This window comes from Schistocerca cancellata, chromosome 4, assembly GCF_023864275.1.
Source record: "Schistocerca cancellata isolate TAMUIC-IGC-003103 chromosome 4, iqSchCanc2.1, whole genome shotgun sequence".
NCBI lineage: Eukaryota > Metazoa > Arthropoda > Insecta > Orthoptera > Acrididae > Schistocerca > Schistocerca cancellata.
This window is the reverse complement of record NC_064629.1, coordinates 77,294,812-77,319,707: the sequence shown is the minus strand read 5'-3', so window position 1 is coordinate 77,319,707 and position 24,896 is coordinate 77,294,812. Positions and strand designations below refer to the sequence as shown.

General features: G+C 39.9%; 1 protein-coding gene across 1 annotated transcript in view; it reads left to right on the top strand.

The window, feature by feature from the left end:
• Window positions 1-24,896, top strand: part of LOC126183648 (xaa-Pro aminopeptidase 3-like) — a 208,967-nt gene that overhangs the window by 178,830 nt on the left and 5,241 nt on the right. Inside the window, exons 5-6 of the mRNA XM_049925791.1 lie at window positions 5,081-5,322; window positions 21,770-21,890. Coding sequence (XP_049781748.1) covers window positions 5,081-5,322; window positions 21,770-21,890 — 363 coding nt within the window. The remainder of the gene's footprint in view (window positions 1-5,080; window positions 5,323-21,769; window positions 21,891-24,896) is intronic.

Here is a 24,896-nt window from a genome sequence, read left to right as displayed (position 1 = left end):
GGCTGTGATGTCACTAGCAAGACATGGTAGCACACCAGACATTGTCTATAGCTGCAGTCTGCAAGCAGAAGTGGTTTTGTGAGCAGCTAATACTGTGGTTTAGATTGTCACTATTACTTTTCTAGTCTACCGTATTTACTCGAATCTCAGCCGCACTTTTTTTCCGGTTTTTGTAATCCAAAAAACCGCCTGCGGCTTAGAATCGAGTGCAAAGTAAGCGGAAGTTGTGAAAAATGTTGGTAGGTGCCGCCACAACTAACTTCTGCCGTCGAATATATGTAGCGCTACACAGGCATGCTTTGCAGGCAGAAAGATAAATACTACAGCCAAAACTTCTGCGTCAGTAAATAAATTTAAAAAAAGGTGGAAGACAAGCTTTTTTCTCCGCCCCGAGTTTCGACCATTGCATTTTCATACATTATCCAACGAAGTAAATACAAATGCCGTATTGTTCATCTTCGAACGTGGCAGCATTTCAATGTACTACGAAAATCCGACTGGCAAAACTGTTTGCGATGTTTGTCAATATGGCCAACTCTACGTTCTGAATTTTTTTCCTACATGTGAAAAAGAGATGGTTGCAAATAGGAACTTTTATGAATTGTGAATCACATGCAGTATTCTCTTCACCATAAGAATAATATGAATATAAACATTTTGCCATGTATTCTTTCGTGTTTGCTGCTATCTCATTTAAATCCTGTCTGCCTAATAAACTACGAAACTAGAGTGAGACAACAGCAAACGTGGAAGAATATACATATCATGTCATGTTTATATTCATATTATTCTTATGCCTAATAGTGATACAGTCAGAAATGAAGCACGGCAATTGACTAGATTTTTAAATCTAAGACGATTCTAATTTCTGTGCAGAATGTAATGTACGACAGAGGCGTCTCCAAAGATTTTCGAACGGAGAAAAATTTTCGCTAAACTCTCGTTCAGAACATCTTCTATCATATGCAGTCTATTATTTGGTTCTTGCTGATCATTATCAAAGAAAGCAGCAAAGAAAATAAATAGCAGTCTCTTGCCATTGTTTCACTGATGAGACGATTCCTTCCTTTTTTTTAAAAAAAGCGGCGGTAGCGCACACAAAAGCAAGCCATGCCGCGAGCAGTGGCAGGTCATAAACACTCATTATCAGAGTGCGACAAGCAATGCATGACACAGTAAAATAATGCATTTTTAGCTTAGAGTGACGTAAACACCTATAACAAAGAGAATGGCACTTATCAGATCAAAGAAAAATAAGCAATCAATTCAAACCAGACAAAACACGTGAAAAAGGAAGGGTACCCGTATAAATACAGACGGAGCGCCTGGCGCATAGCAATGGCTACATGGTAAAGCTTAACTGCTACGCTTACGACTCGAACCAAACTACTGTAGCTGTACCGTCATTCATTCGACCTAAATTGTGTCTCATATTACTATGGGCCAACTTTGTTTCGATTTGGAGGTGCGGCCTAAAACTTTTCTCTCCCCTTGAATTTCGATTCTCAAATTTCAGGTGCGGCTTAGATTCGGGAAAATTTTTTTTCCTTGATTTCGAGTCTCATTTTTCAGGTGCGGCTTAGATTCGAGTAAATACGGTAAACTGAATTGCCCATGAAATAAGAAAGAGCAGTCATAATTATCTGGGTCACTCATTATAACAAAATGGTCTCCTAAGGGATGGGATGTTATGTTTTATTGTTTTCCAAAAATCTGGAATCTATTCTGAATTCACCCACTTTGGTAACAGTTAAATAAAATTTGAACCTCAGGAAACAATTAAGAACAATTCTTTCTTCTCATCTTTCACTCCATCTCTGAAGGAAATGTTGGGCTGTGGCAGGGCAAAGCTCTTTTCAGCCAGTTGTGGCACTGTTTATTTTTGATCTTAGGTTCTTATTTGGTGTGGACATAGTACATAATGCTGGTGAATTGGAGGAAGATGTTCTTATACTTACCACTTAATTGTGGTATTCTCTTTGTGCCTAGAAAAAACCTCCCTATGTGATGGTGTTATATGGTGTTATAACAGAGACCAAAAACTCAACCAGTTGGAAGCCCTGGAAATCAACAAACATCTGGCCTCCCAGGCCTGACTTAATATTAAACGACCAAACACAGCTCAATACTTCCCCCCTTCTAAATTTTATTTAATCTAAATCCTCTCTCCATTTTCCAATGCTTCCTTACACTGCCTATTCCTTTCTGTTCCTCGATTTTCCTGTATTTATTTATTTTAATTTTATTGTGATTACCAATATACTCCATATATTCTGCTGTGACATTTATTAATTCCATCTTTTAGTCTACTTCCATATTACATTCTATATGTAGTACCTCTCTAGGCTTTTCTTTAATTGCCATTTCAAGTACTAATTTTATTTTATTGGAATTGTTAAATTAATTTAAACTGTCATGTAGGAACAGTTTTTTGAGTGTAGTGTTAATGTTTTTCCTGGTGTGCCACTTCATTTTTATTTATTGTTCAACTTTTTACCTTTTAATTCCGTTACCACTGCACTGTCAAAGATGACATATACCGTGTGTTTGCACTTCAGTCTAGATGAGTAACATCTTTACCAGTGTTGTTCACAAATATTGTAACTTATTTGATGATGATAGTCAGTTAAAGTGTGACGATGACCTCATAAGCTGAAAACCGATTAACTAAATTAGTTAATCTGTAGAACATTCACAGTATTGTGCTTCTCATTTATCATCACATTCTAAGACAAAAAAGAAAAAAGAAAAAAAAAGCACTGCAAAGAAATTATCTGAATGAGACAGGAATTGGTAAATGTGATGTACATGTATTGACAGACAAGTGAGTACGATTTCAGAAAAATTGGGTGATCTATTCAAGAGAAAGAGCTTCAAAAACTGAGCAAGTCAATAATGTGTTGGTCTCCCTCTGGCTTTAATGCAAGTAATTATTCTGCTTGGCATTGTTTGATAGAGTTGTTGGATCTCCTCCTGAGGGATATCATGCCAAATTCTGTCCAACTGGTGCATTAGATCATTAAAATTTCAGCGTGTTGGAAGGCTTAGCCCATAATGCTTCAAATGTTCTCAGTTGGAGAGATATCCAACATTCTTGTTGGCCAAGGTAGGCGTTGATAAGCATGAAGACAAGCAGTAGAAACTCTCGCTGCATGCAGGCAGGCATTATCTTGCTGAAATGTAAGGCCTGGATGGCTTACCATGAAAGAAAACAAAATGGGGTGTAGAGTATCATTGATGTACCATTCTGCTGTATCGGTGCCACAGATGATGACGACGAGAAGGGTCTACTGTGAAAAGAAATGGCAACCCAGACCAACAGTCGTGATTGTTGGGCTGTATGGTGGGCAACAGTAAGGTCGGTATCCCACCACTGTCTGGGGCATCTCCAGACATGTCTTCAGCCTGGAATTTCATTGAACGGAGTAGAATTGTTTTCAGTGATGAGTCCTACTTTGAACTAAGCCCCAATGACCAGTGAAGTCATGGCTGGAGACACTGCAGACAGTGGTGGGATACCAACGTGTCACCTGCCATATAGTCACTCCAGAAAGCAGTGGAAAACCAATCTGACCGTCATCCGCCATATGGCCTAACAACCAGGAGTGATGGTCAGGGATGCTATTTCTTCTGATAGCTTGATCCCTTAGGCTGTCATCCACAGCACCCTTACAGCACAGCCCTGTGTCAATATTATTCTGTGCTCTGTTCCCTTCATGGCAAGCCATCCTAGGCCTACGTTTCAGCAAAACAATGCAAGCTTGCACGCAGTGGGGTTTCTATAGCTTGTCTTCATGCTTGCAAACCTTATCTTGGCCAGCAAGGTCACTGGATTGCACCACAATTGTGAATGTATGGAGCATTGTGTGCAGGGCCCTCCAGCCATCTTCGGATTTTGATGATCTAACATGCCACTTAGACAGAATTTGGCACGATATCCCTAAGGAGGACATCCAAAAACCCTACCAATCAGTGCCAAGCCAAAGAACTGCTTGCATAAGTGCTAGAGGCGGACCAACATGTTATTGACTTGCTCAGTTTGTGAAGCTCTTCCTCTTGAATAAATCATCCAATTTCCTGAAATTGTAATCATTCGTTTGTCTTTATATGTATGTCACATCTGCCGATTTCTGCCCATTTGGAGAATTCCTTCATGGTTCATCTTTTGTTGTCTTAAAGTGTATGTTGTTGTACTAAGAAGGGAGAAGAATCAGTTAAGATAAAATAAATGGATATTTTCTTGATTTTTAACTTCATTTGATGAGCCTTTTTTTTTTTTAGCTAGGTCACAATGTTATCTTTCATTCGGTTCATTATTGTTTGCTGTTGCAGTTGTAACTATGTCGCCATTACTTGTCACCAGTAATGAGGTTGGAAAAAATTCTGAGGCAGCTTGGAATTGTTCTTTCAATGCACAACATGCTTCCACTCATTGCTCTTTTTGCTGGTCAGTGGAAACCTTAGTCGCAAATGTGGCAACGACCCTTTTCTTTCTCAAATCTTCTACTAAAATTCACTGAACTAAGCTCTCAGAAATCCAGTTGACTCTGTTGTGTTCAGACGTTCTCCAAGCTCAAGTTCATGGTTTTTCTTGACAATTTCATCTGTTCAGGCAGTTAATAGATGTCCAGAATGAGGTTTGTCAACTTAATTTATTATCTTTGTTGTCAAGAAAACCACCTGTACACATGAGTTTTCCCTTAGTATCATCTTTGTATGCCATTTTCAATATCATGGTAGTTTCTGTGGCATTTTTTGTAAGCAGGATACATTTCACACCTCTACTGAAAAAATATGTTTTATTCAAACTCTGCTCAACGCAACAGTACTCCGCAAACTTTTCAGTGGCATTGTTCACTAAGCTGTGTTACACTTTTTTTTTTTTTTTTACTTGAAATTCTCATGTAAGCTTGCTGTTGTGCACACCTTAAGACATTTTCATGGAACAAAAAAGGATTTGCTTAATAATTTTGTCTTTTCAGTTGTTTTTCCCATTGTTTGTTTGTATTTTATTCGTGTTGCCTATTTGTAGTGTCTTTTATACACAGTGTCAACAGCAGTTGATATTTTTGTGTTTCAGGTTGTGAGTACCATGGATACTGTAGTGACATAACTCGCACATGGCCTGTTTCGGGAAAGTTTTCAGATGAGCAACAGGTTTTATATGAGGCCTTGTTGGAAGTGCAGATGTCCTTAATACAGCACTGTTCAACATTTCCTCCACTGGATGCTCTCTTTCACCACATGTGCACACTCATTCGGGAGAAATTAATTGCTGCAGGGGTTATTTCTCGGAGTTTTAGAAATGAAGATGGAGCTTCTGTGAGTAATACTGGAGCCTCTCTCTCATTTTTCATTTATTTTATGCCATAGTACTCAGTATTAATTATTTACTCACCATTCGACCTCACTTGATAACACTGCATGCAGAAGTTAAAGATTTCATTAAATATGGAATCCAAGAAGTCACTTCCAAAGCTTTCTACATCACTCATGGGTTAGGCCGTAGGCTTGTTCTTACTGGCCAACATCTGTCTACAAGGCTACTATTCAGTTTTTTCTGAAGTGTTCTAAGTCTCTATTTTTTAAGATTTAGGTTGATCTGTCCTGTAGCATAAAGGACGTTCTTCTGTTGTTTCCGAATAGAGGTCTTATAAAATAGTAATTTAACTGACTTACAGAAATCTTACCAGTTGCAGTTGGCTTTAAACCACTTTTTCATTCTCACTTTCATGGTAGAAACCTGAGATGGTGCACAAGAACATGTTAATCATCATTTGTGTATTGCTGGCTGATGACATTTTTAGGGTAAAGAGACTGATTATATGCAGTTCACATAGAAATTTTCTACAGCAGTTTTCTTTCTAGAAAACTTCATTTTATTTCCTGCTGTTAGCCAAGCCAGATACTTGTGGATGAAAGACATAGTTTTGCTTGCTGCATGAAGCTCCGTCCAATAGCTGTGGTCATGCAGGTGGTGAAAGTATGTCATGCAACCCCGGGTTGAGATATTTGAGAGTATACTCACTGCAGTTCATTTAGCTGTGGAGCTCTACTGTGCACAACTATTCACAGAAATATTAATTATGAGACAAGCTCTATTGCCCAAATGGTCATTATTTAGCCATTAAAATATATTATAAATATTTTCCTCTTGGTATGCTGTTTTGTTCACATATATCTGAAAAGCAAAAATTAAAAAATTAAAGAAATGGATTAATGTGGATACGTACTATCCATTTATAGATTTTTCCTGTAAAAATGATTAACTATTTCTGTTCAAGAATTCCTCTGAGGAATAGAAGGTACAGATTGATTTGTAGATTATTTTACTCAGTTCTACAGGGATGGTATTGTGTAGTATCCAATATCATTTTCATTTAATTGTAAAAATTGGCTTGAAAATGTATATATCCATTTTTGTTACTAAAATGTACACATGTTGGCATTTAATGTGAACGTGTCTGCAGATGACTGTTATGCAAATTTATCACAAATGATTAATCAATCCCATTTCTGGAAGGTGGTTTTAATATGAAAAATGTAATACTGAATAATCATTCAAAGTCAAAGATTGTACTTATCATATAAAATGTAATAAATTATAGATATACTTCAAGTTTCTTAGAAATTGTGTAGTGGACGAAAAGGGAAAAAGAATTACAAAGTATTGTGTGTGTGTGTGTGTGTGTGTGTGTGTGTGTGTGTGTGTGTGTGTGTGTGTGTGTGTGTGTGTGTGCACTTACGCACATGCTGTAGCTCGAAGGAGGATTCATCCAAAAGCTAGCAAAGTTTCCAGTCTTGTTTGTGTGGTTTTCGACAACTCGATACTTCTGCTGTTTGATGAGTTATTACCTTCACTCCTAAATTATTTACATTCTACAAGAACATTCCATTACAAATTATTCAGACACACATCAAAACACGATATTGATAAAAAATACTAGTTAGTTCATTGATTGAATCTGAGGTTCACATGGATTTCGGTGGCTGTACATAATTATGAATTCTTCCATGATGCACATTCTTGTGTCAATACATCAATCCAATTTTCTTCATAATAATGTTTTTATAAACAACCTTTAATGTCATGAATATTTTTTACTCCTTACCGGCACACTGGGACAATATTCAAGGAGATTATTCACTCTGCTCTATAGTTTGTTTTACAGGTTGCTCTTTCTTCCCCAGTATCCGTACTGTAAGTTCTACCACGACTCTAATATTTCTGATCATTTTTCTCCCAAAAATTACAGACCTGCATGCAGATAGTCTTAAGTGGGGATATCTTGCTGTCTGAACACGTTGTTCCACACTTACTTTTAAATCCTGGTGTATCTGATCTTTTCTGATTAATTAGATTTCTGTATCTGCCAGATTCTTGGTTTGCTATATGAATATTTAAGTTGAAATGGGCATGCAAAATCATGATGATGTCCATCATTTCACTTTGGATAAATTACTGAGTGAGCTTAAGTTTCCTGCAAAAGAACACTTAACTTCCATATAGGAAGATATTGTAAATGGTTGGTAAAATCATAATTCCTGTAACCAATCCCTGGTCCTTTTGAAAAGTGTGTAACAGAACTTCACCTATGCAAAGGCTTCTCTGCCGTCATGTGAAGAGCAAAACTGGTGAACTGTATTTGGTGGCTGTACATAATTATGAATTCTTCCGTGATGCACGCGTATAACAAAGCTGAACCATTAGCTTTGCAATGTCTAAGTCTGATAGGACATATGTATAACCTAAGAACGGGACAAGTGCACCATCCAAGATTGTGCAAAATGAGCTCCAAAGCTACATTAGAAAAAAGAAAGGAAAAAACAAGATGATGATATTTTTTTTTTTTTTCAGAGCAGGTCTCAGAATTCCGTAAACACACACACACACACACACACACACACACACACACACACGGCTGCATTGTGCTAGCTGATAACATGGTAATGCAGCTTTGCAGCTCAACTGTGATGAGGGGTTGTATTGGGAAGAGTGAGCAAGGGGTCAGAGGAGGTGAGAGGGAGAGTGGGTTGGGGTGGATGAGTGGCTGATAGCTTGGAGGGAGAGGCAGCAGATGTGTGAAATAAAGAGTGTGGGAGGAAGATGAGGCACAGGAATGTGAATGTGCCATGCCCACAGGTTGTAGTGAGCTTGTGCAGCACACACTGGAATGGGAAGTGTGTTGGGAAGGGGAGATGACAGAGAAAGGAGAGACCGTGGGGAATGGGTTGTGGCTGCAGGATGAGAGAAGTTAGGGCACTGGGGCAGCGGACTACTGGAAATTCAAGTTGGCAGGATTATAGGATTCAAGGATGTGTTGCAAGGGAAACTCCCTTCTGCATAAGAGCAGCTGGTGTTAAGGGGAAGGATACAGATGGCACCAGTTATGAAACAGACATGAAATTGAGCATGTTGTGCTCGGCAGTATGTTCTGCCACTGAGTGGTCAACTGTGCTCTTGGCCACAGTTTGGTAGTGGTCACTCATTAAATCAAAGAGAGGTACAGATAACTGCCACACTTACCATAAAATATGTGAACCTAACACATCATAATATTATGTTGAAACTTCTATCATTTGTGATACATCGGGGTATTAGGAACTGAAGGATGTCACTTCACACAATAAATCACTCCTACTGTCTTTTGAAATTTGATGATGAGCATTTGCAATAGAAATAAGGAAATAGGCAAACAGGACAATATGCCAAAGGTAGCTGTCTCTTAAAGTCATAATGCCATGTACCCACCATTCACCTAAAGGGATCAGCAACCTCCAGACATTGAAGCATCTCAGGTTCGCATACGTACAAGTCATTTCCCAGGTTCGCATATGTACAAGGTGTTACCTTCCTGGACTGCATTGATCACAACAAGGATGACACACGGCAGGAAAAGTGCCACCAGAGGTCCTCTGTGCCAGAGACCTATTTCCTCCACCATGTCACATGTTCGGAACTGGATCGATGCATTTCTCCTTGCCCCGGCTATATAGGGCAGCACAAACCAACTGTTTGGCAGTTCACTCCACTTGAGCTGTAGGTCAGTTAGTGTCATCTCTTAGCAGCCCATCAGACAGCCCAGTTGGAAGCCACCTTGGCAGGACCTATGACTTTCCAGCGATATCCTGAGATGTATCTGTCAGCCAACTATGCCAAAACTCAACCTCCATCACTAGGGACTATCAGTGGCATAGTTTATTCACTGTGTGTTCCAGGCGTATGCTTGTTAGTGTCAGAGAAGCTGTGTCATTGAGAAGAATTTTCTTTTGTTATTAAATCTCTCTACTGTGCTTGTAATAGCCATTGTTCTTGTTTACATGTGTCTTATTATTTATTATGAAGCATCTCCCCATGGGAGATGTAGCACATTCATTATCATTCACTTCTATTTCTGTTACCCCAACTTTCTCACTGTCTTCTCAGTTGCTGCTGGAGTACTGGTTATTCTTCAGGTTTTGCTGTCCATGTTAATACAATTCATTAAACCAAATATCACAGTACATCAATTTGAGTGTGTCATATAAAATGGACAAACAACAATTTACTTTAAAAGAAATTTTGTTTGTAATGGGAAACAGACTGATATTTCATTATATCCATTCTGAATGCCTAACTGCAACTGTGATTGAAATTGGTGGCTTATATGGTTATAATATGCAATCAGTCATTTTTGATATGATTTATTGTACCATTCACTAGCTTTTAAGCCACTGTAGGCTCATCATCAGATGGAGGTGTTCAGGGACATTATGTTCTGGACCATGTGCAGATAGAAACTAAAGTCATGGAGTGTAGTCACTATGATCCTAGCTGCATGTGGTCCAAAAAAATTGTGGTGGTAGCACAATAGTGCCAGAGTTGTTAACAAATACTACATATAATATAATTATGACTGAGGTGGAACTAGAGAGGCAAGATACTCTAACAGTTATAACATGTACAAAATCTCAGAGACATAGTACAGACAATCAAGAGAAAATTTGATCAGACTGACAAAATTTAGTAATTAGACCAGGTATGCATTCAGTTAGTGTAATTTGCAAGATTAGTTTTGTTAAAGAATTATGAGCACTACGTTTTTAAATTTCTGTATTTTGTAGATTTTTAAGAAAATTTATGTGATGTGGGATGTATTGATGGGTAGGGGTAGGTGCACAGATGAAAACAGATAGAAGGTAGTGGCCTAGACTGTTATATGGAATTATTATTGCTCTTTGTAGACATAAGGTAATGAGTTGTATTGTAATAAAATAAATTAATAAAAAGTGTTATGGACTGATAGCACTAACTAGTCACGTGCACAGTTTTCTGACTCACCATATCTGTTCCTGACCAGCACTTGTTAAGGTCCTGGGAATGTTACAGTATGTTGCCAAAACATTATAACCACTGCTTAATAGCTTATTGGTGAACTTCTGGAATGTGATACATCTGTATGGCATGGATTTGACAAGTCCTTGGAAAGTTTCCAGATGCATGTGGCACCAGATGTCTGTGCACAGGTCATGCAGTCTTGTAAATTATGGGTTGATGGTTTGTGGACACGGACCTGACACCCGACAGTGTCCCAGATGTGTTCTGTTGAGCTCAGATCAGGCGTATTTATGGTAGTGGTCTAAACATCAGTATGAGTTCACTTTTGTAGCACATTTCTGAGATTCTGACACAGACAGTTATCCTGCTGGAAGATGCCATCACCTTCGTGGAAGACATCAGGCATGAAGCCATGCGATGGTTTGCCATAATATTCATGTAGTGCACTGTTGCAAGGTGCCTTTGATTACCACCGCAGGTCCCGTGGAAGCCCAGGTGAATACACCCCATAGCATAAAACTGCCCTCATCGGCCATTGTCCATGGTGTGGTGCATCTTTTGAGCAGCAGCTAGCCTGGATAACACCATATCTGCACATGACCACTTACCTGGTGGAACAAGAAATATGATTCATATGACCAGGTGACATGTTTCCATAGTCCAGTCTCCATGATCTTGTGCCCACTGCACTCATAACTGTTGATGTCGTTGGGTCAAAATAGGAACGTGTAGGCGTCATCTGCTGTGTAGCTCCATGTTCAACAATATGTGCATGTGCTTAACAGTGTACTCCAAACCACTTGTGCCTGCACCAACTATATTCTCTTCATCAGATCCACCACAGATCACCAGCCACGTATCCTGATATACAGAGCAAGCGAGCCTCCGACCTCCACGTTTTGTGATGTGGCGTACTTGTTTAATGTGTTTTTGTCTGCTCATGGTTTGACCATCCTTCAGCCTCATTCCATGGATGCTCACAACAGTAGCACACAAATGGCTGACCAGCTTCCTTTCTGAGATGCTTCTTCTCAGACACTGAGCCATAACAGTCTGACCTTTCTTGAAGCTATTAATGTCAGGAGATTTCTCCATTCGAGGTATGGACATCGTACACCTTGTTGTCTACTTGTGTTTTCACTGTCCTTCAACTACTTTTCATAGATGCTCACAATGGTAGCATGCAACCAGCCAACCAGCTTCACCATTTCCCAGATCCTTGTTCCTAGGTGCGGGGCTGTAACAATCTGCCTTTTGTGAAATTCACTTATGTCAGTGGATTTCCCCAATTACAACTCATATCATCACTAGAATGATTCCTCATTTCTCTCTGCTCTGCTTATATACAAGGGTTGCCCAGAAAGTAATGCACCGCTTTTTTTTTTTCTTTTTTTTTCCATGAAAACAATGCTATGAATGCAAAACATTACGTATGTATTATTTGAAGCCTCCTGAGTGAGGCACCAAGTTCCCATCACTTCCGACAGATAGCGTAGCTGTGGGACAGTTTCAAAATGGCATCTGTAGGTCATGTACATTACAAGCAATGTGCCATCACTGAATTTCTCACTGCAGAGAGGGAAACTGTGGGGAATATTCACAAATGCTTGTGCAATGTCTGTGGAGTATCTGCTGTCAACAGAAGTACAATTAGTCACTGGGCACAGGGGGTGAGGTCATCAGAAGGCGGTTCAGCAGAGCTCCATGATTTGCAGTGGTTGGGGAGACTATCCACGGCTGTCACACCAGACTCGTTTGAGCGAGCTGATGTCATTTGCGAGGACAGATGCATTATGGCTTGGCAGTTGGTGCTGCATTTGTCAATCAGCAAAGGAACTGAGGATGCCCAAGTTTGAGGACTGCTAAACACATCACAAAACAAGGTTGGACAGTGTTACCCCATCCACCCTACAGCCCTGACCTAGCCCCCTCAGACCTCCACCTGTTTGGCCCATTAAAAGATGCCATCCGTGGAAGACATTTTGAGGATGATGTAGTGTTGATTCACACAGTAAAGCACTGGCTTCGCCACCAGAACAAGGATTGGTGCCGACTGGACAAACACGCCCTTGTTTTGCACTGGAGGAAGGCCATAGAACGGGATGGAGATTACATGGAAAAATAGGGTGTGTAGATAAAACACCATTTTCTCGTGTGTGTAATTCTCATTATGTTCAATAAAGAATTGTTAAAGAAAAAGAATTGGTGCATCACTTTCTGGGCAACCCTCGTAGTTTCCTTAGTTGATCTTTGCATGCAACACCACTGAGCAACATTCATTCGTGTGGTGGGTGGTGGCCACAACGTTTCCTCTCAGTAGTATAATGTGCAGCTGGTAAGAGGGTTGTTATGTTATAGTCTATTACTAGGAAAGAGAACCATGCCATGGTGTAAAAAATTGTTTATCATAACTGCTTTATAGCATGATATTGGTAAAGTTATAAAAATACATTGACTGTAAACATCATCGGATAATATTCTTCTTTTGTTATATGATCACTTGCATTCCTACACCAATCTGGGAATATCATTCATTTGATACACACTCTCATTATAAGTAACTTGTTCACCGGTGATGTTTTACTAATGAATATTTGTGATGTAGCCCCAGTAGTGACATCACTGTGTGTTTAACTTAAATAACCAAGAAACGATATATGAAGTTATAATATCAATGCAGTTGGCCAGAACAGGGTTGATGATTGTGATAACATGTTTTGGGCACATGACAGCCAAGTCTTTGCCTTAGAGAACAGGGTTGAGTAAGCATGTTGCATGGTGCAATGATACATTGGCTAGCATGAGTAACAAGTAAGACACTGTGGAAGCATGTACTTTGTTAAATTCAGAAAAGCTGGCTTGTCATCCGAGTAACTGACAATTACATAGGTAAGGCAAGAATGTATATCATTTAATTTGATTATGATGGACAAAGTTTTTGCAGATTGTAAACTGCTCTCTGGAGAAGTATGTGCTGAATGAGTGATTAAAGACTGAAAAGACCCACTGTTGTTTAATAACAAAATTCTGAAAATGATGAAGTAGAGACTGTTGCACTCTTGCTTCAAAAAAGAGCACACAAATGACAACAGGGAAAAGTTAGTAGAAATTCTTGTGTCTATAAATAGATCGATGCATGAAGCATACAACAACTACCACTGACATACCCAGCAAAAAAACTGCCTGAGAAAATTATAGTCCTGCATAAAATTGCTAAGCGGATATAAGACTTCTATCCAGTCACTCATTGACTGGACAGTCTAGTGTGACTAGACAGCAAAAGGAAAGCTGAAGTTTTAAATTTGACATTTAAGAAACCATTCATGCAGGATTATTGTACAAACATACCAACATTCAACTGTCACATAGACTTCCATATGGAGGACACAGTAATAAACATCCCCGTCACCGACAAACAAGTGAGAGAGTTGAAACCAAATAAGTCACCAAGTCCAGATGTAATCCCAATTCAGTTCATCATGAATCTCTTGTCAAGTGCAAAGTCCGAAGTGACTGGAGAAAAGTCCAGGTTACTCTTGTATATAAAGAGGCTAAAATAACACACACACAAAATTACAAACCAATATCCTTAACATTGATTTGGTGCAGAATTCTTGAACATATTCTCAGCTGAAATATAATAAATTTCCTTGAGATGGGAAAGGTTCTGTCCACAAGTCAGCACAGATTTAGAAACCATTGTGCGAAACTCAGCTTTTTCTTTTATCGCATGATATCCTGCAAACCACGGATGAAGGGCAACAGGTAGATTCCATATTCCGAGATTTCTGGAAAGCATTTGACACAGTGTCCCACTCCAGACTGTTAATGAAGATATGAGCATACAAAATAGGTTCCCAGATATGTGAATGGCTCGAAGACTTCTTAAGTAACATAACCCAGTACATTATCATTGATAGTGTGTGTTCATCATAGACAAGGGTCTCATCAGGAGTGCCTCAACAAAGTGTGACAGGATTACTCTTATTCTCTATATATGTAAGTATCCTGATGGACAGGGTGAACAGCAATCTGCAACTGTTTGTTGATAATGCTGTGATGTATAGGATGATGTTGTCATTGGGTGACTGTAGGATACAAGGTGACTTAGAAAAAATTTGTACTTAGTGTGATGAATGCCAGCTTTGTCTAAATGTAGAAAAATGTAAGTTAATGCAGGTGAGTAGGAAAAACAATCCTGTACTGTCCAAATACAGTATAGTATTGGCCTGCTTCACACAGTTATGTCAATTAAATAATGTCACATAGAAGAAGGTGTAATTAGATGAATGATGAACACTAACTTGACTTAACGAAGGTTTATTCAGCACTTACACATACAAGAGTGTGGAGCAAACTGCCTCCAGCCAGAAAACATACAGTATATATACAGCTACAGAACATTCCAGTACAATGATTCTTGACATTTATGAATACTTTTAGAATGTACTCGAACCAAATATAGAAATTAAAATTGTACAGTCCAGGTGAGTTTTGAACTCACAACACTCCATGCAGCAGTTAAGTATCATAACCACTACACCACGGTGCCTCTCAGTTTCTGCTGTGACATTGCTCCCTCCTTTAGAGAACAGTGTCTCGGTGTTATGTCCTCCTAGTCCGGGAATGAGTCACTGGTCCTGCATACTTCGACTCCCAATGACAGATGCTTGCCCTGGTGGTGATCTTCTGAGAACTTTTTTTGCTGCTACACTCTTAGTCACCTTTCCGCTTGTTGCCTGTCGCTGGAGCTTCTATTTTCCCTGGGTGGCAGGATCCTTGTAGGGCTTCATTTGAAGGACGTGGACCGTATCTCTGATCTTTCATCGTCGTGCGTCGGGGTCGAAATCTTCAACTTCATAAGTAACATCAGACAACTGTCTTACAACCTTATAAGGTCCAAAGTAGTGCCTGAGGAGCTTCTCAGAGAGACTAACCTTCCCTACAGAAGTGAAGATCCAGACAAGGCCACCAGGCTGGTAGACAACAGGGCGGTGGCGCACGTCATACCTTCGGTGATCGTTTTCTTGACTCTGCGGTGTGCGGAGTCGAGCTAACTGCTGAGCTTCCTCAGCTCTGGTTAACATCTAGCCGATGTAGTCATCGTCCACATCATCAGTATGTAACGGAAACGCAGTGTCCATCATCGTAGACACTTCACGCCCGTGCACCAGGAGAAATGGCGTAAATCCTGTGGTGACTTGTTTGGCGGTGTCGTAGGCAAACGTCACAAAAGGTAGCACCTCATCCCAGTTGCTCTGCTTAACATTGACAAACATTGATAACATGTCAGCGAAGGTCTTATTAAGGCATTCAGTAAGCCCATTAGTTTGCAGATGGTTGGTAGTCATCATGTAATGAGTAATGTTGCACCGATGATTTATCTCTGTCACAAGATTCGATTGAAAAACTTTCTCTCAATCTGTAATTAACGACCTTGGGGCACCGTGTTTTAATACAATGTCTTCCATGATGAATTTGGCTACCTCAAATGCTTCGGCTGTTTTCACGGCTTTTGTAATTGTATAGCGTGTCAGATAATCTTTGCAAACAATAATCCATCTATTGCCACTAGCAGATGTTGGAAATCATTTGAGGAGGTCAATCCCAACATGCTGGAAATAAGTTTCGGCTGGTGGAATTGGTATGAGTCAACCAGGTGGTTTTTGAGGACTTGCCTTTCTCCTCTGGCACTCTCTACAGTGCAACACATAGTGACAGACACTCCTAAATAAACCTTGCCAGAAATATCTCTTGCGGACTCTATCGTAGATCTTAATAAATCCTAAATCTCTGGCCGCAGGTGTGTCATGGAATTTCTGTAAAACATCTAACCGCATGTGTTTAGGAATCACTGTTAACCACCTCTTTTCAAACGCATCAAAGTTTTTCTTGAAAAGTAATCATTAACTACCTTAAATTGTCCTATCACATCCTGTGACCGATTTAAGGCAAGCATAATTTGAGATATCTTGGCCTCCTTCTTCTGCTCTGCAGAGAAATCCTGGAGTGCAGCGAGACAGTCACTATCTTCATCAAAATCTTGATGGTCTTGCACAGGGTTTCTTGAGAGACAGTCGGCATCTTGGTGCTTCTTTCCACTTTTGTACACTACGGTAATGTCATATTCTTGAAGACGTAGGGCCCACCTGTCGAGTCGTCGTGTTGGATACTTAAGACCTGTCAGCCAACAAAGTGAGTGATGAAACTTCCTGGCAGATTAAAACTGTGTGCCCGACCGAGACTCGAACTCGGGACCTTTGCCTTTCACGGGCAAGTGCTCTCCCATCTGAGCTACCGAAGCACGAAGCACGAAGCACGCCCGGTCCTCACAGCTTTACTTCTGCCAGTATCATATCAGCGCACACTCCGCTGCAGAGTGAAAATCCATTCTGGAAAGTGAGTGATGGTCTGTAACAACTGCAAATGGCCTTCAATAGAGATACTGTCAAAATTTTCATATGGCCCAGATCACAGCAAGACATTCTCTTTCTGTAGTTGAGTAGTTGCTCTCAGCTTTTGTAAGCGTCCTAGATGCATAGTTTATAACCTTCTCTTTTCCATCCGAAATTTGCACCAGAACAGCACCGATCCCATATCCATTCACATCTGTGTGTAGTTCTGTAGGTGCTCTTGCATCATACAGGTCAGGTACTCCTTTTTGTAGCACATCAAAGGAATCTTGTTGAGCACCACCCCAGATAAATTTAGCTTTTAACAACTCTTGGAGTGGCCTGGCTTTGATACAAAAGTCTTTGATAAAACAACGGTAATAAGAACATAATCCAAGGAAGCTTTTTAATTTCTCATACTTTTAGGAAGAGGAAATTCCATTGTAGATCTCACCTTTTCTGGGTCTGGCTGCACACTTTCGTTTGACACAAGGTGTCCAAGTTTTTTTTTCCCCTTTCTCCAAAGAGACACTTTCTTGGATTAAGTTTCAGTCCGTCTTGTTGAAGACACTTAAGAACGGCCCTCAGTCTTTTTATATGTTCATCAAAAGTCTCTGTGAACACTATAATTTCATCTAAATGACAAAGACACATCGTCCACTTCAGGGGACATAGGAGATTATCCATCATCCGTTCAAAAGTTGATGTCCATGGTTGAAAAAAACGTAGCCCATTCCAGACAATCTAGTGTATCGTCAATTCATGGAAGAGTGTAAACGTCCTTTTTAGTTATCTTATTAAGCTTCTTGTAATCAACACAAAAGCGCCAACTGCCATCCTTCTTGCTGACGAGAACCACTGGTGACAACCATGGACTCTGCAAAGGCTGAATGATGTCATTCTTCATCATTTTCTCTACTTCGTCGCGAATTATTCAACATCCCATTGTTGACACGCCCTATGCTCTTTGGCTTATTGTTTGATGGTCTCCAATGCTAATCCAGTGATTCACTGTTGATTTGTCTAATTTGCTCTTCACCTGTGGATTGAAGCACTCAGAGAACTCTTGAAGCAGCAAGATGATCTTGTCTCGTAGGGGTAGCGCTAATTTCACCCACAGACGTGGTATGGGAGATTTCTATGATGCTCAGCTGTTCTTCAATTAATGGCTCAGCATTTGCCATGCACATGCATCTTGGAAGGAGCTGCAGTTCTCGGTGACAGTTAACTATCCACAATCCACCGAATCCATTCTTAAACGAGATGACAGTGGCTGGGATGACCAAGTTATTTTTCAGTGGTATGCTTCTCTTACATTACACAACAAGGTCCATGGGTTGATGCATGGCATGACCCATGACAGTTACCTTTCTAGTGCAGGAGTGTTCACTTCATCCAACACACATAGTCTCCACACACTCGGATGCACATCTTCCTGTCCACAGTATCTCATCTCGTCTAGCATAATCTTCGAGTGACCACAATCTATAATTGCCTGAGAAGCTTTCAAAAAGTCCCATCCGAGAATGACGTCATTACTACACACTCGTAAGAAGGTGAATTCTAAGAGCTGTGTGTGGCCACTTATACCCACATGAATGGTACATCTTCCTGTAGGTTTTACATATTTCCCATTAGCCATCTTCAGCAGAGATCTTTTGTTGTTGACTAATACGGTTTTCTGCAACTGGTGACAGTACTTCTCCAAAATGACTGAATATGATGATCCAGAGTGCACAAGAGCTTAGGCTGGTTGGCCATCCATGAGGATATTGACATAGTTTCCTATCATTTTTGTAGTGATCGACATTGGAGGATTTTTCTCTTCAGCGGCCTCGCCTCCAAGGAAGGTCGCACCCTTTAGTTTTCCAGGTTGCGGCGGCTAGGTGATCGGCTGGAGCTTCTAAACAGTGTGTTGGGGAGCATCCTCTCCTGCAGCTAGCTTGCGGTGATGGTGACCTATGTCATCCTGCACCCACATCTTCTTGTTCTGGTGCCCATACAGGTTCCTCATGTGGCATTGTAGGAATGTAACTCTGCCTGGGTCTCGACTTTTTCACCGTTTTAAAGGGAAATGAAGGACAAGAGATTGAGTTCAATGCCTGTTCCACTTTCTCCCTTATGACCTCTTGAAGCATCTCAGTTTTTTGCTTGTTGTGATATCCAAGTGCCTTCTGAAATTCCTCTCTCACCATCTGATGAAGAACACTTGTGAAATCAGTTCCTTCGTCCATCACAGACATTGATACGATATTTGGAAGCCGTTCGAACTTCTAGCGTGTAATTCTTTTTTGATGCATTGTCTCAATATACTGGCACCGTTTTATGAAGTCGTCTGCTGTCGCAACCTCCTTCAGGAGTAGGGCTTGTTACATGTCCTCGGCAACACCCTTCATGAGATGTGCAACCTTATGTTCCTCCTCCATTCTAGGATCCACTATTTTACAGAGCTCCAAGATGTCTTGAATGTAGGATGCTGTAGTTTCTCCTGGACGCTGTGCCCTGCACTTTAATTTATCTTCATCCTTGCACTTCTGTTATTGTATGTTGCCGAAATACTTACGCAGTTCTGCCTGAAGTACTTCCCAGCTTGTGAGCTTCTCGTTGTTGTTCTCATACCATTGCTTGGCAGTGCCCTCGAAGTAGAAAAATGCATTAGGCAAACACACGGTGTCATCCCATTTGTTAAAGTTGGCTATACACTCATATACCTTCAGCCATTTGTTTGGATCTTGGCCATCACCACCAGAGAACCCAAAAGGATGTCTTATGTGGTGGCACACAGTTGCTGTCATCGTAACGTCCTCTTCTTCTTCTGTCTCCGATAGATTGTGATCTGTTGAATATGGCTCAAACTCCAGTTTCTCGCCACGCAAATAGCGACTCTGTCGTGGCCTGATGGGAGCCACTGTGTTGTCGATAATGTGCGTTATCACAAGTTCCAATAACTGGCACTTCGACCAGAATAATGTCGTGTAGAAGTAGATGTAATTAGATGAATGACGAACACTAACTTCACTTAACGAAGGTTTATTCAGCACTTGCACATACAAGAGGGTGGAGCGAACTGCCTCCAGTCAGAACACATACAGTATGTATACAGCTACAGAACATTCCAGTACAGTGATTCGTGACATTTGTAGATTCTTCTAGAATGTACTCAAACTGAATATAGAAATTGAAATTGTACAGTCCAGGTGAGTTTTCAAGTCATGGCGCTCCATGCAACAGTTAAGTATTATAACCTCTACACCACGGTGCTACTCAGCTTCTGCCGTGACAATATCAAGGTATAACACAAAAAAATATGAAAGGGAATGAGCACATAGGCATGGTAGTAGGGAAAGTGAATGGTTGACCTCAGTTTATTGGAAGAATTTTAGGAAAATGTGGCTCATCTGTAAAGGAGACTGCATTATAGAATATTAGTGATACCCATTCTTGAGTACTGCTACAGTGTTCAGGAACCCCACCAGGTCAGATTAAAGGAGGACATCGAAGCCATTCAGAGGTGGGCTGCCAGATTTCTTACCATTAGATTCGAACAGCACATGAATATTTTGGATATTGTTTGTGAACTCAATTGAGAATCCACAGCTGGCATTTGAAGTTGACTGCAGAACAATTGTACTGGCACCAATCTACATTTTGTGTAAGGACCATGAAGATAAGAGAAATTGGGGCTTGTACAGAGGCATATAGACAGCAGTTTTGTCCTCGCTCTATTTGTAAGTGGAGTAGGGAAGGAAATAACTAGTAGTGGTACAAGATACCCTTTTCCATGTACCATACAGTTCCTTGTAAAGTCTCCATGTAGATGTAGAAGTAAAGAATAGACTCATTGTTTCTGCTTATCATCGCTGTGTTCCAAACAGAGATATATTGTATCATTAGTGATTAACCATTTGTAGAAAGAATGATACCATGACCTTGTACAAGATAGGAACTATAGTTTCTACCAAGCAAAGCAGCATAGTAGTAAAGATACTGGACTCACATTCAGGTAGATGAAAGTTAAAATCCTTGTCTGCCTACCTATATTTAGGCTTTTCGTGGTTTCCCTAAATGGTTTAAGACGGATACCAGAGTGGTTCTTTTGAAGGAACATGGTCAAAACCTCATCCTTCCCTAATCCAAGCATGGGCTCCATCTCTAGTAATCTTATTGTTGATGGGACATAAAATCCAGATCTACTTTCTTTTTAATTGTATCTTTTTTGTTGCCCACCATTAACCTATTGACAGCAGTGAGTTATTCCGTTAGTGGTTCTGTTATGAGCGGATATTGTAGCACTGTGTGGTGAACTTAGTATAGAGAATCCTCAGCAGCATGCAAGCAAAAGGAGCATCTTGAGTATCGCATTGCACAATTGCTATGTCATTGTATGGGATGCCGTAACATATAATTTACAATCCCTCCAGTTTTGATACAGGGAACTGCATTCAAATATACAAAGAATTCTACAAAAAAATATCCATCCAACCTTAGAAAGGTGACAGATGCCATATTTGGTGAGGATAATGGTTGCCCTCATGTTGAATTTGTTCAAAATTCAAATATGCTACTGATTACCTATTGTATTTTTCTAAGCATATTCACTGGATGTCAAACTGAGCCAGCAGTGAGTAGTAGTAATTTGAGACACCAATTGACACAGTTTTCATTTAAAACAAACCAGTTTTCTGTAGTCCCATGCCTGCATATTATCTGTCTAAACATATTTTGTGCATTTCACCATTATGATGTAAGTTTCTAATTCATTTCCCCTTAGGACTAATAAGGGAGCACTTGTTTGTGTTGTAGTGTTAGGAAACGTGAATATCTTGTTCTTTATATGATGTATGTCTGTAGGCATATTTATTTTTTGTATTTCTCCTTCTTTTCAGAGGATTTTGTCATAGCTGTTTCAAAATGTTTAGCTGTAGAAAATATGCAAATGAAACTTCTTTTAAACTGTTGTGAAACAGCAGTTAAACTGTTGTCTGTGGTATATGCATACCACTGAAGTATTCCTATTTTTTATCGTCACGAGTTAAAATAAAGATGTTTAACATTACAGGTTGGGTTTTCATTGTGCCCCCATCACGTCAGCCATTACTTGGGAATGGATGTTCATGACACACCTCTTATTGCTCGTAGTATAAGATTAGAACCGAGAATGACAGTGACTGTGGAACCAGGTGAGTTGTTTCAACTGTTCTTCATAGGTAATCAATAGGATATCAAAAATAACAGCACAATATATTATAGAATGCCTGATGTTGCATGTATTTAAATGATACAGGTCACTGTACTTGGGAACTCCAATAATTTCTGTATTCGGCAACAAATAACAACATAATAAATAAATCCAAAGCATCCAACTAGAGCCAACAAACAGTCGTTTTATTCAACATTAGACTGTGGTTTAAACGGATGTAAACCTGTCTTCTTCAGAAATATATGTAACTAAAATTTCACATTGGGAAAACACCAAATCGTGAAATGATCAGACATTTGTCCAATGAAAATATGCTCTCAGCACACATCATTTTATGTATTATTAAATATGCTGACCCCTACGATCTGGGCTTTTTGAGTAAGAATTGTGAAATTGAGACATAAAGCCAACAAAATAAAATGTCACATCTTGTTATGAGGTGCACGCCAACTCTGAGTTTACTTAAGTCACTGAGCAGCTCGTAATATTACCTGTCATTTTATTTGATTGGCTTTATTTCTGAAGTTTAACTATTCTTTCTTGACAATCCCTTTTCATAGTGGGCAGCATATTTAGTAATGTATACAGTGACATGCAGTGACCACATATTTTCATTGGCCAAAGTCAGATTGCTTCATTATTTGGTATTTTTTTCCAGTGTGAATTTCTGTAGAAGACAAGTTTACATTTGTCAAAACCATGGTCAAAGATGGAATAAAACCACCTTTTGTTGCAACTGGTTGGCTACTTTGGATTTATTTACTGATTACTAACCATTGAGGAAGTGCAGCTATACTGAAAATACAAAAAATATTAAATAACAATTTTTTAAAATACATATATTAAAGATTGCAGTTGTTTGAACAGGTCTACTTGTTTTATGTGTCACTTATGTTTCTGTAGTTTAAATTATACATTGATGTATCAAAACATTATGACCATCTGCTTAATAGCTTGTTTGTCCATCTATGGAGTGAAATACATCACTGATTCTGCATTTAAGGGGTGACAGTTTGTTGGTAGGTTTGTGGAGGTATGTGGCATTAGGTATCTACACACAGGTCATGTGATTCGCGTAAATAATGGGCTGCTGATTTGCGCGAATGGTGATGGCGCCTGATAGTGACCCAGATGGGTTCCATAAGATTTACATCAGGCAAATTTGGTCACTGAGACATCAGTGATGAGCTCACTGTAATGCTCCTAAAACCACTATAGCATGGTTCTGGCTCTGAGACATGGACAGTCATACTGCTGAAAGAGGACATTGCTGTTGTGGAATACATCAAACATGAAGGGAGGCAGGTGGTTTACAGCTATCAGCGTGTCTTCAATTACTAACACAGTTTTTGTGCAAATGCAGGAGAATGTCTCCCATAGCATAATACAGCTCCCACGACCTGTGTCCATTGTGCGGGCAGGTTTCGAGCCTCCATTGACCTCAACAATTGCATTCGTGGAGATGACCATCGACCTAGTGTAACAAAAATCTGATTCACCCAAAGAGCCAATTGACAGTCAAATCCTGATGGTCCTGTGCCCACTGCAAACATAATTGACATTGCCGTTGGGTCAACACGTGAACACCCTGGGGTGGTCTGCTGTGGAGGTCCATGTTCAATGATGTGTGATGAACAGTGCGCTCTGAAACATTTGTGTATGCACCAGCATTGTGCTGTTTTGGCAGAGATGCCACAGATCACCTTCTATCTTACTTTACAGAGCAGAAAAGCCTCTGAACCCCACATTCTGTGAAGAGTCATGGACGTCCAACCATTTAGCACCAAGTGGTAATTTCACTGTCCTTGTATCTCTTTCCATAGATGCTCATGACAGTAGCATGTGAACATTGACCCAGTTTTACCATTTTTGAGATACTTGTTCACAGGCTCTTTGTAATAATACTCTATCCTTTGTCAAAGTTGCTTATCTCAATTGATTTTCCCATTTGCAGTCTATATTTTTGCTAATGTGATCCCCCCCATCTGTGTCTGCTCTGCATACATACTTTTTTTACTGTGTCACATAACCTCAAAGCCACCAGGCAGCATCCAACATCATGGTGGGCAGTGGTCCTAATGTTTTGGCTTATCAGTGTTCTTATCATTGCTCTTGTACAACAAACTTTTAAAATGGCATTTTGAGCATCAGATTTTTCTGTAGTAAAGAAACATAGGTTATGATACCCCCAGTGTTTAGTTATCTTGAAATAAGAAAACTAGCACATAGTCCTTGGAAGAACTAGGATTAACAAGCCAAATAAAGTAGTGTTTATGTTTTTAGTCTCACTTAAAGTTGTAAATACATCATAGAGAAGACAAGCCTAGTGGTGCAGGATGTCAGGACCATAAAATAATCATGTTAAACAGCCCAGTATTCCTCATGAAAGACTCATATTTGCCAGATTTGATATACCATGGTTATGAAAATTTTTAGTAATACGATATTTCATGCTGCTGGCCATTACAGTTGCACCTAACAGGCAGATATCAAATATCAAAATTTTAATTATTGTGTGTTTGCAGTGTATGAGGAACAATACGTGATTAAATTTGTAAGTGATCTGGGGGTACACAGAGCTATCACTTCTAGCTGCAAAACCAGCTGTAACATCGCTGGGCATCAGGTCAAACTGAGTTTGGATGACAGATATGGGTACATTACTCTGTGCTGCTAAACTCTGCACCAGAGTTCATCAGTTGTAGTGGCTGGTGATTCTCATCATGTCATTCTTTTTGCAACCTGCGATTGGGTGCTTTCAGTGGGGAGAGATCTGGAGAATGTTCTGGTCAGAGCAAGTCACACACACTCTGTATTGCTTTTGAAAGATGATGTCACGGATACCTGAAAATAAACCACAGCCAACAGTCGTAACACATCAAAATGTAATGCATGCTATTCAAATTGCCAGCATAAACCAGAGGTGATTATGTTGTATACCCAATGGCATCCCATACCAGCATGCCCAGTTCTAGGCATGTATGAT